Source organism: Poecilia mexicana, unplaced genomic scaffold (assembly GCF_051168715.1).
Source record: "Poecilia mexicana isolate PSO_F unplaced genomic scaffold, ASM5116871v1 scaffold_7, whole genome shotgun sequence".
Classification (NCBI taxonomy): Eukaryota; Metazoa; Chordata; class Actinopteri; order Cyprinodontiformes; family Poeciliidae; genus Poecilia; species Poecilia mexicana.
In genome coordinates, this window is record NW_028263376.1 from 2,119,816 (window position 1) to 2,136,583 (window position 16,768).

Consider the following 16,768-nt stretch of genomic DNA (forward strand, 5'->3'; position numbering starts at 1 on the left):
ACTGGAAGATGAGGGCACCTTAAGACGAGCTGTGGCAGCTGGAGCAGCAGGAGAGGCCCCGTTGTTCTGTGACACTTATTGTTTAAGTCCGCTCCAGCTGCCGCCAAATGTAATATAACCCCGCCTCCATCAGCGGAGGTTGGTACTAGGGTCCGTAGCTTATTGGATTTTTTCTTTCAGACTCCTACCTCAACTTTCAGACCCAAAGTAGACTTTAATTTCACGACTTCTTCCACATCATCTATTACAGGTCCTCAGATCACGGGTTTGTAGTCTGCTCCAATCTTTACTTTCTCCTGCCAAAACATGATTTCCATTTCTTCCTGATGAGAAATATTTTTCTGCTTGAGTTGAAATTTTGACTGTCTGAAAAGTTCACAATTAAAAAAGATTTATGTATATTTCTCCAAACTTTCCCCAAGTTGCAGCTTTTTCTCTGTAGAAATTATTTCCTACTGAAAAACAAATATCAAAATGTCACTTTTATAAGAAAGATTATTGGTCAGCGTTTCAGCTTTTTCCTACATACTAAAACATATTTATTTTTTGCTTTCAGCTCTTCAATTTAACATAAAATACAACTGAATTAAACTTAAAGAGAGATCTGAGTTATTGTTGGATTGTTTGTTTTCAGTAGCTTAACAAGCTTTGTGAACATTCATTAATTATAATTATATCAAGTGAAGTGCAGAAGTGTGTGTATGCCATGGAGAAGGGTCACTGTGACGCAACTACAGCGTTAACATTTTATATCAGTCAGTATTGGTAAACTTTCAGAGCATAAAGTTATAATTTAATGAACTGTATCCAACCATTCCTGGTTGTAAGCAGCAGTTCTGTAGTCTGGAGTTGAGAAGCTTGATATGTTGCTAGAAGGAGTTAAGCAGATTATGAAGTCCTATTGAAATTGAGTTCAATTGCTTGAATCATAAAGTCCCTGAGTCCAGCTCAGAAGTTCATCACTAGCTAAGCCCTTCAGACGCTGCAGTGTTTCAAAGGGACCACAGTGGACTCCACTGCACAGTGCAGGAACAATGGCTAACAAGTGAAAACCTGGAAGCTGGATCAGAATCTTCCCCATGATCTCCTGAACCTCACTGAGCCTCACTGAAGCCGGTGGGGTTTCCACCCTGCTTTGTTTCTGGTGGGCCTGGCAGATTGCTGAGGAAAAGGCCTGATTGTCCTCTAACAGCACCATGACATGTGTTTGCCTTTTCCCTTTACTACATTTAAATCAAGTTTGGATATCTGGATCTCCTGGATGTTGTTCTTGGCTCGTTCATATCTTTCCCCCACATTTACACCGACTCCAGCCCATACAGAGTTATCCTCCCCACCCCCTCGGCCCTGGCTGAGGGTGAAATGTGAAAAACCTGTTGGGTCTGGCTCACCTCTTGCTTGTTTTCCAGGTCTGAAGTTGGGTATGGAGCGGGACGCCTACGTGATGATCGCTGAGAAAGGAGAGAAGCTCTACCACATGATGATGACCAAGAACAGGCACCTGATCAAGGACCGCCGCAAGAAGCTCAGCATTGTGCCCAAGTGCTTCATGGGAAAGTGAGTGTCGGTGTTCCTGTCTGGTTTCTTTGCGTTCCAGGAATGTGACTGGAACACAGTGCTGTTCACATGGGGATCTTTACAAAACGTTATGTAAGATCAGCTAGTCTCTCCCCCAGAGTCCTGGCAGAATGCCTGCAGCTCTTTATCCCAACATCTCCTTGTCCATAATCAGCCCCCCCACCCCCAACTTGGTCCCTGCATCCTCATATTATCTGGCAAGCAGTGATACATAGAGACTTTTATGGGAGGAGAATGTTTAGCTGAGCTTTTTCAAGAGGCCATACATATGAGGAGAGGTTTACTCAACTTTCTCTAACTTGGTTGCAAAAAGTCAAAATAAAACCTCTCAACGTTGCCAAACAATTCAAGTATAAAACTTAACATTCAAAGGCAAAAACAGGATCCATTACAATAAACAATCCAGAGTTACTGAATGAAAACTTCCTGTTAGCATGGCGGCTAGCTGATTACTGCTAGCTCTGAGTGGCTGTTTCTGACTGAGCGGAGTAATTATGCAGAACAGGGAGGAGATCGATTATTTTTTAGAGATTATCTGTCTCATGTTAGGACAGCGAAAGTTTTAATACGTATGTAAAATGTATTAATTTAAGTTGGATGCTGCAGCTTTAAACAGGTTCGGTGTGAGAGTCACCACCAGGTGGAGCAGAAGCGAAGCTCCGTCTGTCAGATATTACTACCTGTAGCGTAGCAGCGGTTCAACAGGAGAGCAGAACCAGAGTCTTACATTGCAGCTCGAAGATTTAACCTTTGTATGTCGAAATCGGGTCCAACCGACCCCACACACGTAAAACTTGTATCATTTGCCATAGTCCTCTACATTTGCCTCAATCCTCGCACGCACAAGGGTTAAATAATTTTGCGGGTTATTTGTTTAGCTTTCTGACCGTCATGCTAATCCGGGTGAGTGTTTGTAGCTGTGCGCTGCTTTACCTGCTGTCTGATCCTCCGTATGTCTTTTTTACTGCAGTGAGCCTCAATGTAGCCAATCTCCATCAAATATGTCATTGTTTTTATGTCATATTAGATTCGTCGTGTTGATGCATTTTGACTGCTTCAATTTTCCGCGCAACACGCAAACTTCCTCATTCACTCAGAGCCTTTTAGTTCCACACCACATCGCTTAGGATTTGTTGCTGCACGTTTGCGCAGAGTGAAGGAAAGAGGAGACCAGCTGCACAGGCAGGTTGGAAATGAGAAGCAGGCGATCAGTTTGTGTGATCGGCAACAAGAGACTGTGATCGGCGATCACCGATCATACATTTTTTCACGGAAATCGGCCGATTATGATCGGTGGCCGATCGATCGGGACACCTCTTGTTCAGACTGCTGTGAAAAAGTCGGATATGGATAAAAAAAATCAACTTTGGGTTGACTCATGCATCATGCTCTATACTCTGTAATGTTTTGTACCAAACCTCTCAGCTCATCTCAGAACAGCATTAAGTTACAGATGAACCTCATCAGTGTAATTTCTGTCCTTGTCCTTATGAGTCTGATCCACTTTATTTTACCTGGCTCAGTGTTTCTTACCAATCAAGCTCCTCCCACATGTCTCCAGCTGTCATGTCCTGTGGATGAGTGCTCTCTTCATTATCTCTGCATTTGTCTGTGTGATGAAATTACAAATGCAGCTTCACTACTTATTTCATTACAAGAGGCTGACTGCTGGTTGGATAGCCACTGGTTGTCTTTGTAGCCTGATCCCATCAACTATCTGCTGTCCAAACTTATAAATGGCTGATTTTAAAATAATTTAGTGACTTAAACTACTCTGGGGGATTTAAAGGGGTAGCTTACCTGCTGTCTGTCCCTCTTCCGTGCTAAATGTAAAGGCTGTGAGTTCTAGTTGATAAATTAGCTCCTCAAAGAAAGGCTCTGGTCCCGGTTGGATGCACACAGCAAATGGAGCTTGGGCAATTTAGTGTGGAAACATGGAGAAATAGTTCAGAAAGTTGAAAACATGCATATTGTCCAACTTACAGAAAAAACACAATTACTATGAGTTATTATAAGTCTGAAATCTTGCCTGGTTTCGTTATAATTCCAGTGTTAAAGCCGTCTTGATAATTCTCTTCGGTCTTTGCAGTTGACTTTTGAAGTTTTTCTTTATGTTTTGAATGCTTTCCCCAAACTTTTATTCCTCTTGTAGTTGACAGTTTATTGCTTTTTTTTAGGGTTGATGAGGAACTAACTGACTTATGACTCATGGAAACATTCAAAAGCAGAAAATCCAAACAAAAACTAGTGTTGTTCCGACACATAACAGAAAATTTTAGAAAAACAGTTGAATATTTCGGGACTGTTTAATTGCAAAACTGTCATAAAATATATATTTTAGATGATCACCAATCAGAGTTAAAGACCAGTACTGATTCCTAGTTCTCTCTACAAATACAACTTTAACTTGGCATATTTTGTCAAATGTAAAAAAAAAACAACAATAAGGGGCAAAAAAATCATTGCAGGTTTTTGGTGGAGCTAGCAGTTTTGAATTGAACATAAATTAAGGGATTACAGGATTATCTCTATTTATGCTTCCTGTGCATAATGTGCTAATCTTTATATGATTATAAAACTGCCAAAAAAACTTAAGAACATGTTGCTTCATGATACATATGCAGATTAAATGTTTATTTTCGTGTTGCTAAAGACAGGAAAAAACCTTAACTTTTCAGAATAATTTAAGTAAAATTTTGTCCAAGTTGGATCTGATAAATGGTGTAAGATGCCGCTGAGAGACCTTTCTACAGACAAAGGAACTTTACCACCAATGATATGAATTCTAAAGTCTTTGAAATAGTTTGACAGCTTTAGATATATATTTAATGTCTAATATATCCTTTGTTCACCATTTTTCACTTTTTCTTATTTTTAAGCTTATTAAAGCCTGGAGAAGTTCTGATCAGGATCACTAACAAGAAGTACCAGGGAAATATGTTTTTTCCTGCAGGTTCAGCAGAATGAATTAACACAAGATGGACCATCAAATGTTATTTTATCCCTGCCTTCATCCCTCCGTCTCCCATCACATCCCTTCACTCGGCTCATCATGCTCATAAAATCTGCTCCCATTACATCTGGGTCCAAAATTAACCTGGCTCTTACATAACACACACACACACACACTCAAACCCCCTGGTGTTAAGTTATTCCTCCTGTCAACATCAGTTAAACCCCCTGAGTCAGAAATGAGTATGAAAAGAGATTAAGAGATAATATAATCAACTAAAAACAATTACCATTTTAAAAAAGTAAAAAACACATTCATACAAACATTAAAATCAAAACATATCAGAAAACACAATCTGAACTGCAGATCCAAACACCCAGACACCTTTTGGCTAATGTTGTTTATTTGTCAGGATTACAGATGGCAGCTATAAATACAAATCGTCTCTCAGATTCCCTCTGATTGATTATCTGAGGAAGATGAGGAGAGGCGAAGGAGGAACAAACTCATTTTCTCCCTCAAACATTTGTTTAGCCGACACCGCCTCAGAGACGAGACGAGAGCTTCAATACGGATGGCCTGCATGCATCCAGGCAAAAGTGATGGATTTTTGTGAAGGAGCTCATCTGTAGAATACTCGTCACACCTGTACCTGTGGTCTCAGCTAAAACACTGAAATCATTTTGCTCTTCTTGGAAGAGAAAAACACCCTGGGTATAAATAACCTTCCACCGCAGTGTCAACACGAAGCTTCCCAGGAGGCAGGCGGGCCAGCTGAGGAGTCAGGGGGCAGGAGAGCTGAAAACAGCACAGACCGAACAGAAACACCTCCCTTCAGGGGCCCCATTGTTTGGCCTCCATCATTTGGCCCCCATCGTTTGGCCCTTGATTAGTTGAATGCTGCAGGCGGCATCTGATGTGTTTTAAGTCACACATTGGGATGCTGCAGGTGAACCAGGCAGACTCTCTCTCCTGTTTGTTCCAGTTGACAGACACTGAACTGACATCTCTAGTATTGAAAGATTCAAACCAGTCATTTCTCCACTTCACGGTTTTGAAGCCTTGCAGTTTTGGTGATTAAACGATAAGCGGAGGATCAGTTTAAAGACGGCTGTCCTCATCGGTTCCTCTTCTCCTCCCTCAGTGAGTTTGTGTCGTGGCTGATTGAAAGCGGAGAGATCAGCAACGCCGATGAGGGAGTGAACCTGGGACAGGCCTTACTGGAAAATGGCATCATTCACCACGGTAACGTTGATCTATTCTTCTCTTCTCTTTGTTTTTATTTCTCTCTCTCTCTCTCACTTTATTTCTAATTTTCTTTCTTTCCTTTTACTTTTTTCTTTCTTTCCTACTTGTTACATAAAATCTTTCTTTTTTTCTTCTGACTTTTTTGCCACTTGTGGTTCTCTTTGTGTGTGTGTGCGTGTGAGATCCGTTTGTTTTAATTAGACTCAGTTCTTATTGTTTCCCTGAGTCAGGATTTTAATTTCCTTTGAATTGCTCTGTTTTTTTTTGGTTTTTTTGTCTCATTATTTCTACTATTGACACCCGGGTTCTCCAGACTAAATTTTACATCAACAATGAAAATTTACACCCAACTATGTTGCATAAATAATGCATGAATTCATTTGTCCAGGATGTTACTGGAGCGGCACATTCTAAGTATAATCCACTGTCACAGTTTAGACTAGGCGCTCTGGGGAAAGTTTGCTGAAAGCCAACATTCACGTTCCCTAAAGCCTGTGGAAACCCCCAGAGACTCTCACTGATGCCCCCTCATAGCCGAGAGATCCATGCCTTACAGACAAAATCAAACCATCATGTTGGTTTCTTTAAAGGAATCTTCCTTACATGTTGTAATATTAATAAAAGACAATCAGCTTCATTGATCTCTGCATTCACATTGGACTTGTTGAAACACGTGTTTGAACACAAACATTTCTACTTCTGACGTCTGCTCTGCTCCAGGGGCAACCCAGCGATGGTTTCATGTCCTCAATAAGTCCCATGTTTAACACTTTCCAAAAGCCCATTTTCTGGTGCATTCCTTTGGTTTTATGGGGCATTTCAAGTCTAGACTAGGCAAAACCAGCAGCTTGTTTGAGTCGATGCCAGCTTGTTGTGGTGGAACCGATCTGCCTCTGTTTCTGTCGCGTCCTCGCCGATCGTTTTCCCGTCTCACTGCGGCGGAGGCTTTGTGAAAAGCAACTTGTTTTGGGCGTGTTGTGGCTTTATGAGAATTGGCAGCTGTTTGCTTTGTTGAATATTTCAACATTATTGTTTCTTCTTCAGATACAGATTTTACAACTGCAGATTTCCTTCTAATGTTTGGCATAGTTTGTACCCTGAGGAAGTTAAATATGTAAAATGATTTGAATCAGAATATGTAAGCCTAGATCTGGATCTAAAATCTAAAACAGTAGAAGATACAAATAAATTATTCTCTTTTTGCATTACTAATAACTTTTTTGTCTTACTTTGAGTTTCCTCACAAACTAGAGTTGATGTCCCATTTTTGTATCCAGTACTCAGATTTATAGTTGCATCCATAATTCATCTGGAAAAAGGAAATAAGACTCACTTTCAGGCAAACTACTGATTAAAACCAGAGGCCTCTAACAGCCATCATTTCATATTTACAAGTCAAACAAACACATGAAACAGGAACCTTACACGGTGGATTGAGATTTTAATGGAGTGATAATAATAATCTCTTAGTAACCACCACAGTCCAATTCATTTTTCTATTCTGTTAATCTCTCAGTGTCAGACAAACACCAGTTCAAGAACGAGCAGGTCTTGTACCGCTTCCGCTATGACGACGGCACCTACAAGGCCCGCAGCGAGCTGGAAGACATCATGTCAAAGGTAAACCGATTCTCTCCTCTGTCTGATGAAAACAACTGAAACAAAGAGTCTGTGGCCTGATTTCCTAGCTGTGGATATGTAGGGTTAGAAGACGGTTTCTGCCACCACAGAGCTGCCCGATGCATTCAGCTGCATTGGTCACTGTGTGAGCAACATCACAATTATTTTTACTAATGTTATACAATTATTCCAGTAATGTGATATGGTAAACCATCACATTTTAGATGCCTCCAAACTTTGTCAATAATGTACTTGGCCAATTAAACACTATCTTAATCCCCACAACTGATTAAAAACATCGTGATAATGGGGAATAATTAGGAGTGTAGAATTTTTTGGATTAATCGCAATTATGATCATCAGAATGGTGATAATATACCTGCAACCCTTTCTATCCTTTTCTTCCTCCTTGCACTTGGACTTTTTTGCAAATAAATAATTCATCAATAATTCTGGTTGCAGTTTCTCTTCAGTTTTTGTACTTGAACATGTCAGCATATTGTGCCATGTTTGTGTTAAACTGTAAGGAAACTAGAGAACAAAAGTAGAAGTGGCAGACCCAAACAGTAACTTACAGCAGATATGTGAGATATGTGAAAGGTAAAAAGACCTGAAACACGACAATTCATTTTCCTCTTTGTCCCTAACATCAGGGGTGAAAGTAGTTTTAAATTCTTGGGGGTACTATGAGAAAAAAAAAGAAATATATATATATATATACATATATACATAGCTGATTCTGGTAAGTCACCAGTCTTCCACCCGGGAGACCCGGGTTCGAATCCAGGCTGGGGCAAACAGTTACAACAGTGAAATTGAGCTGTGCAGTGTGGGTCCTTAGGCAAGACCCTTGGAGCTATATAGCCTACCTCATACCATGAGAGACATTGATAAGCACGACATGCCGGCTCAGACGTCGCCCGGCCAAACAAGGTCTGCGTCAGGTGCTGGGGAACCAGAGCAGCTTGATGAAAAATGGGCTACTGGAACAAGACGGAAATGGGCGAGAGATGAAAACATGGATCTGTTGGAATGCTACTACTCAAGTAACCCTAGTCAGAGAGGCTACATGCAAAGACTGTGGGAGGAATGGTTACTTCGACATCCCCAGTCGACACTAACTGCCAAACAACTAGTAGCTCAGTGTTCTAACATCCGCAAACGGCAACTGCTACAACTCAGCATCAGTGATCCTTGAGATGCTTGGCTATAAGAGCAACCATGAGACCCAATATCCACCATGGAAAAGACGGTTAGAGGCTAAGATCAAGATAACAAGGAGGGAAATGAGCCAACTGTCAGAGCTCCAAAGAGGTGCAATGAAAAGATCAGTACCTAAGAAGTACAGCCAGATGCCCATACCTGAAGCACTCGAAACTGCCAAACAAAGGCTCCAAGCCTTGGCCAGCCGCCTAAAGAGATACACAAGAGAGAATGAAGCCAGGAGGATTAACCGGCTCTTCTCCACCCAACCAGCTAAAGTGTACTCTCAATGTCAGGGTAATAACAACAGAGCAGACCCACCAAGGCTGGAGACTGAACAATACTGGAAAGGCATATGGGAAAGGGAAGCGTCCCACAACAGCAATGCACAGTGGCTAACCTCTCTACGAGAGGACCACAGCAACCTCCCTGAACAAGCCCCGGTAACCATCACATGGAAGCTCATGTCAGGCATCATAGCGGCTAAGATAAGCGGGCACATGGATAAATACATGAGCACGGCACAGAAGGGCATCGGCATAAATAGCAGAGGAGCCAAACACCAACTCCTTGTAGACCACACAGTCGCCCGAGACTGCAAAACCCGACACACCAACCTGTGCACCGCTTGGATTGATTACAAGAAAGCCTATGACTCAATGCCACATACCTGGATCATTGAATGCTTAGAGATGTACAACATCAACAGGACTCTAAGAGCCTTCATTGCAAACTCGATGGGGCTGTGGAAAACCACCCTTGAAGCTAACTGCAAACCACTTGCACAAGTGTCCATCAAATGTGGCATATACCAAGGAGATGCTCGGTCCCCACTGCTGTTCTGCATAGGCCTGAACCCCCTTAGCCAAATCATCAAGAAGACTGGCTACGGATACCGACTCAAGAATGGGGCCACAATCAGTCACCTCCTCTACATGGATGACATCAAGCTGTACGCCAAGAGCGAGCGAGACATCGACTCACTGATCCACACCACCAGGATCTACAGCATTGACATTGGGATGTCATTCGGACTAGAGAAGTGTGGCCAGATGGTTACAAAGAGAGGGAAGGTCATCCGCACTGAAGGGGTATCACTCCCAGAAGGAACAATAGCAGACATAGAGCACAGTTACAAGTACCTGGGAATACCACAAGCAAATGGCAACCTCAATGAGGTCACAAGGAAAGGAGCCACAGCCAAATACCTCCAACGAATAAGGCAAGTCCTGAGAAGCCAGCTCAATGGCAAGAACAAGATCCGTGCAATAAACAGCTATGCCTTACCAGTAATCAGATGCCCTACAGGAATAATTAGCTGGTCAATGGAAGAGATAAAGGGCACGGATGTTAAGACTCGGAAACTACTAACCATGCATGGAGGGTTCCACCCCAAATCCAGCACCCTGAGACTGTACACAAGCTGCAAGGAAGGAGGCAGAGGACTAGTGAGTGTGAGAGCCACTGTCCAGGATGAAACATCCAAGATCCATAAATACATCAAGGACAAAGCCTCAACAGACTCGGGGCAGTCACCCCCAAACTGGAGCAGTGGCTAAAACAGATCCCAGGAACAACATCAGACATCTCAGTCCAGAAATGTGCAGTTCTAGGCACAGCCAAGATACTGGAGGAGAACCCTCAAGCTCCCAGGCCTCTGGTAGAGGACCCAAGCTCAGAGGATGAAAGAGACCACCCGCGGAGGGTGAGAAGGGAATTTATATATTTATATATATATATATATATATATATATATATATATAATTAAATTCCCTTCTCACCCTCCGCGGGTGGTCTCTTTTCATATATATATATAAAAAAATTCCCTTCTCACCCTCCGCGGGTGGTCTCTTTCATCCTCTGAGCTCGGGTCCTCTACCAGAGGCCTGGGAGCTTGAGGGTTCTGCACAGTATCTTGGCTGTGCCTAGAACTGCACATTTCTGGACTGAGATGTCTGATGTTGTTCCTGGGATCTGTTTGAGCCACTGCTCCAGTTTGGGGGTGACTGCCCCGAGGGCCCCGATGACCACAGGCACCACTGTGGTCTTCACCTTCCAGGCCTTCTCCAGTTCCTCTCTGAGGCCCTGGTATTTCTCCAGTTTCTCATGCTCCTTTTTCCTGATGTTGTGGTCACTTGGTATTGCTACATCCACCACAACGGCTTTCCTCTGTTCTTTATCCACCACCACAATGTCCGGTTGGTTCGCCATTACCATCTTGTCTGTCTGGATCTGGAAGTCCCACAGGATCTTAGCTTGGTCATTCTCCACCACCTTTGGGGGCGTTCCCCACTTTGACCTCGGGGCTTCCAGTCCATATTCTGCACAGATGTTCCTGTACACTATGCCCGCCACTTGGTTATGTCGTTCCATGTACGCTTTCCCTGCCAGCATCTTGCACCCTGCTGTTATGTGCTGGACTGTCTCAGAGGCCTCCTTGCACAACCTACACCTTGGGTCTTGTCTGGTGTGGTAGATCTGAGCCTCTATTGATCTGGTGTTTAGGGCCTGTTCCTGGGCGGCCAGGATGAGGGCCTCTGTGCTGTCCTTGAGTCCAGCTTTCTCCAGCCATTGGTAGGATTTCCTGATATCAGCCACTTCAGTTATTTGTCGGTGGTACATCCCATGTAGGGGCTTGTCTTCCCATGATGGTTCCTCCAGCACCTCGTCCTCTGTTCCCCATTGCCTGAGACATTCGCTGAGCACATCGTCCGTTGAGGCTTTGTCCTTGATGTATTTATGGATCTTGGATGTTTCATCCTGGACAGTGGCTCTCACACTCACTAGTCCTCTGCCTCCTTCCTTGCAGCTTGTGTACAGTCTCAGGGTGCTGGATTTGGGGTGGAACCCTCCATGCATGGTTAGTATCTTCCGAGTCTTAACGTCCGTGGCCTTTATCTCTTCCATTGGCCAGCTAATTATTCCGGCAGGGTATCTGATTACTGGTAAGGCATAGCTGTTTATTGCACGGATCTTGTTCTTGCCATTGAGCTGGCTTCTCAGGACTTGCCTTATTCGTTGGAGGTATTTGGCTGTGGCTCCTTTCCTTGTGATCTCATCGAGGTTGCCATTTGCTTGTGGTATTCCCAGGTACCACAAGCAAATGGCTTGTGGTACATAGAGCACTTGTAGCTGTGCTCTATGTCTGCTATCGTTCCCTCTGGGAGTGAGACCCCTTCTGTGCGGACGACCTTCCCTCTCTTTGTAACCATCCGGCCACACTTCTCTAGTCCGAATGACATCCCAATGTCAGTGCTGTATATCCTGGTGGTGTGGATCAGTGAGTCGATGTCTCGCTCGCTCTTGGCGTACAGCTTGATGTCATCCATGTAGAGGAGGTGACTGATTGTGGCCCCATTCTTGAGTCGGTATCCGTAGCCAGTCTTGTTGATGATTTGGCTAAGGGGGTTCAGGCCTATGCAGAACAGCAGTGGGGACAGAGCATCTCCTTGGTATATGCCACATTTGATGGACACTTGTGCAAGTGGTTTGCAGTTGGCTTCAAGGGTGGTTTTCCACAGCCCCATCGAGTTTGCAATGAAGGCTCTTAGAGTCCTGTTGATGTTGTACATCTCTAAGCATTCAATGATCCAGGTATGTGGCATTGAGTCATAGGCTTTCTTGTAATCAATCCAAGCGGTGCACAGGTTGGTGTGTCGGGTTTTGCAGTCTCGGGCGACTGTGTGGTCTACAAGGAGTTGGTGTTTGGCTCCTCTGCTATTTATGCTGATGCCCTTCTGTGCCGTGCTCATGTATTTATCCATGTGCCCGCTTATCTTAGCTGCTATGATGCCTGACATGAGCTTCCATGTTGTAGAGAGACAGGTTATCGGCCGATAGTTGGATGGGACTGAACCCTTTGAGGGATCCTTCTGGATCAGGATTGTGCGCCCTTCAGTTAGCCATTCAGGGTGAGTCCCATTCTGTAGCAGCTGGTTCAGTTGAGCTGCCAGTCGCTCATGGAGGGCAGTGAGTTTCTTTAGTTAGGCATGGATCATGTCAGGCCCTGGTGCTGTCCAGTTTTTCATACCCGAGACTCTTTCTTGGACATCTGCCACAGTGATGGTTAACGGGGCTTGTTCAGGGAGGTTGCTGTGGTCCTCTCGTAGAGAGGTTAGCCACTGTGCATTGCTGTTGTGGGACGCCTCCCTTTCCCATATGCCTTTCCAGTATTGTTCAGTCTCCAGCCTTGGTGGGTCTGCTCTGTTGTTATTACCCTGCCACTGAGAGTACACTTTAGCTGGTTGGGTGGAGAAGAGCCGGTTAATCCTCCTGGCTTCATTCTCTCTTGTGTATGGAGGTACAACCAATGTAACTACTGCTCCTCGGCCTAAGGGGCAGCTCTCCCACCTTCTGCCCCTATTTATTGGCCGAGGTTCCCCAGAAGGAAGTGCTAGTGACTCCACTGTTCCACGGCCGTAGCGGTACTGAGTGAAGCTCTATCTAAATTTCTGAACGAATCGGCTGTTTGCAGAGTGTTATATCAAGGCACCTCAGTGGGAAGTCAGTAGGAAGGAAAAAGCGTGGCAGAAAACGCTGCACAACGAGAAGAGGTGACCGGACCCTGAGGAAGATTGTGGAGAAGGGCCGATTCCAGACCTTGGGGGAAGCAGTGGACTGAGTCTGGAGTAGAAACATCCAGAGCCACTGTGCACAGGCGTGTGCAGGAAATGGGCTACAGGTGCCGCATTCCCCAGGTCAAAGGTCAAGCCACTTTTGAACCAGAAACAGCGGCAGACCTGGGCTACAGAGAAGCAGCACTTTGGACCACTGTTGTTCAGTGGTCCAAAGTACTTTTTTCGGATGAAAGCAAACTTTGCATGTCATTCGGAAATCAAAGTGCCAGACTCTGGAGGAAGACTGGGGAGAAGGAAATGCCAAAATGACAGAAGTCCAGTGTCAAGTACCCACAGTCAGTGATGGTCTGGGTGCCATGTCAGCTGCTGGTGTTGGTCCACTGGGTTTTATCAAGGGCAGGATCAATGCAGCAGCTATCAGAAGATTTTGGAGCACTTCATGCTTCCATCTGCTGAAAAGTTTTATGGAGATGAAAATTTAATTTGGTCTGGAATCGGCCCTTCTCCACAATCTTCCTCAGGGTCCGGTCACCTCTTCTCGTTGTGCAGCGTTTTCTGCCACACTTTTTCCTTCCTACTGACTTCCCACTGAGGTGCCTTGATATAACACTCTGCAAACAGCCAATTCGTTCAGAAATTTCTTTCCGTTTCTCACCCTCTTGCTTGAGGATGTCAGTGATGGCCTTCTGGACAGCAGTCAGGTCAGCAATCTGACCCATGATTGCGGTTTTGAGTAACGAACCAGGCTGGGAGTTTTTAAAGGCCTCAGGAATCTTTTTCAGGTGTTTAGAGTTACTTTGTTGATTCAGATGATTATTTTTATTGCTCGTTCAGAGAACCTTTTCATAATATTCTAATTTTTTGAGACAGGGATTTTGGGTTTTCATGAGCTGTTTGCCAAAATCATCAAAATTAAAACAATAAAAGACCTGAAATATTTCAGTTGGTGTGCAATGAATCTAAAATAAATTTAGAAATAAAATCAATTTAATTTTTATCATGACATTATGGAAAATAATGAACTTTATCACAATATTCTAATTTTATGACCAGCACCTGTATATAAAAAAATTCCCCTCTCACCCTCCGTGGGTGGTCTCTTTCATCCTCTGAGCTCGGGTCCTCTACCAGAGGCCTGGGAGCTTGAGGGTTCTGCGCAGTATCTTGGCTGTGCCTAGAACTGCACATTTCTGGACTGAGATGTCTGATGTTGTTCCTGGGATCTGTTTGAGCCACTGCTCCAGTTTGGGGGTGACTGCCCCGAGGGCCCCGATGACCACAGGCACCACTGTGGTCTTCACCTTCCAGGCCTTCTCCAGTTCCTCTCTGAGGCCCTGGTATTTCTCCAGTTTCTCATGCTCCTTTTTCCTGATGTTGTGGTCACTTGGTATTGCTACATCCACCACAACGGCTTTCCTCTGTTCTTTATCCACCACCACAATGTCCGGTTGGTTCGACATTACCATCTTGTCTGTCTGGATCTGGAAGTCCCACAGGATCTTAGCTCGGTCATTCTCCACCACCTTTGGGTGTGTCCCCCATTTTGACCTCGGGGCTTCCAGTCCATATTCTGCACAGATGTTCCTGTACACTATGCCCGCCACTTGGTTATGTCGTTCCATGTACGCTTTCCCTGCCAGCATCTTGCACCCTGCTGTTATGTGCTGGACTGTCTCAGAGGCCTCCTTGCACAACCTACACCTTGGGTCTTGTCTGGTGTGGTAGATCTGAGCTTCTATTGCTCTGGTGTTTAGGGCCTGTTCCTGGGCGGCCAGGATGAGGGCCTCCGTGCTGTCCTTGAGTCCAGCTTTCTCCAGCCATTGGTAGGATTTCCTGATATCAGCCACTTCAGTTATTTGTCGGTGGTACATCCCATGTAGGGGCTTGTCTTCCCATGATGGTTCCTCCAGCACCTCGTCCTCTGTTCCCCATTGCCTGAGACATTCGCTGAGCACATCGTCCGTTGAGGCTTTGTCCTTGATGTATTTATGGATCTTAGATGTTTCATCCTGGACAGTGGCTCTCACACTCACTAGTCCTCTGCCTCCTTCCTTACGGCTCGTGTACAGTCTCAGGGTGCTGGATTTGGGGTGGAACCCTCCATGCATGGTTAGTAGCTTCCGAGTCTTAACATCCGTGGCCTTCATCTCTTCCATTGGCCAGCTAATTATTCCGGCAGGGTATCTGATTACTGGTAAGGCATAGCTGTTTATTGCACGGATCTTGTTCTTGCCATTGAGCTGGCTTCTCAGGACTTGCCTTATTCGTTGGAGGTATTTGGCTGTGGCTCCTTTCCTTGTGACCTCATCGAGGTTGCCATTTGCTTGTGGTATTCCCAGGTACTTGTAGCTGTGCTCTATGTCTGCTATCGTTCCCTCTGGGAGTGAGACCCCTTCTGTGCGGACGACCTTCCCTCTCTTTGTAACCATCCGGCCACACTTCTCTAGTCCGAATGACATCCCAATGTCAGTGCTGTAGATCCTGGTGGTGTGGATCAGTGAGTCGATGTCTCGCTCGCTCTTGGCGTACAACTTGATGTCATCCATGTATAGGAGGTGACTGATTGTGGCCCCATTCTTAAGTCGGTATCCGTAGCCAGTCTTGTTGATGATTTGGCTGAGGGGGTTCAGGCCTATGCAGAACAGCAGTGGGGACAGAGCATCTCCTTGGTATATGCCACATTTGATGGACACTTGTGCAAGCGGTTTGCAGTTGGCTTCAAGGGTGGTTTTCCACAGCCCCATCGAGTTTGCAATGAAGGCTCTTAGAGTCCTATTGATGTTGTACATCTCTAAGCATTCAATGATCCAGGTGTGTGGCATTGAGTCATAGGCTTTCTTGTAATCAATCCAAGCGGTGCACAGGTTGGTGTGTCGGGTTTTGCAGTCTCGGGCGACTGTGTGGTCTACAAGGAGTTGGTGTTTGGCTCCTCTACTATTTATGCCGATGCCCTTCTGTGCCGTGCTCATGTATTTATCCATGTGTCCGCTTATCTTAGCCGCTATGATGCCTGACATGAGCTTCCATGTTGTAGAGAGACAGGTTATTGGCCGATAGTTGGATGGGACTGAACCCTTTGAGGGATCCTTCTGGATCAGGATTGTGCGCCCTTCAGTTAACCATTCAGGGTGAGTCCCATTCTGTAGCATTCTAATTATTCTAATTTTATGACCAGCACCTGTATATATATATATATTATATATATATATATATATATATATATATATATATATATATATACTGCTCAAAAAAAATAAAGGGAACACTCAAATAACACATCCTAGATCTGAATGAATGAAATATTCTCATTGAATACTTTGTTCTGTACAAAGTTGAATGTGCTGACAACAAAATCACACAAAAATCATCAATGGAAATCAAATTTATTAACCAATGGAAGCCTGGATTCGGAGCCACACACAAAATTAAAGTGAAATGTTCCCTTTATTTTTTTGAGCAGTATATTTACATATATATTGCTTCTTTGTGTGCTTTGGAGTTTCTGTGCTGATCAATTTTTTTGTGAAGTGATAAAAGCTGGTAGCTCTTGAATTGCTACAAAATAAAGCTGTATTTCCTTCAGCCCACT

General features: G+C 44.4%; 1 protein-coding gene across 1 annotated transcript in view; it reads left to right on the plus strand.

The window, feature by feature from the left end:
- The window catches only part of prex1 (phosphatidylinositol-3,4,5-trisphosphate-dependent Rac exchange factor 1), a 112,516-nt gene that overhangs the window by 44,754 nt on the left and 50,994 nt on the right, over window positions 1-16,768 (plus strand). The window contains exons 10-12 of the mRNA XM_088006872.1: window positions 1,410-1,557; window positions 5,676-5,776; window positions 7,296-7,399. Of these exons, the coding sequence (XP_087862998.1) occupies window positions 1,410-1,557; window positions 5,676-5,776; window positions 7,296-7,399 (353 nt within the window). The remainder of the gene's footprint in view (window positions 1-1,409; window positions 1,558-5,675; window positions 5,777-7,295; window positions 7,400-16,768) is intronic.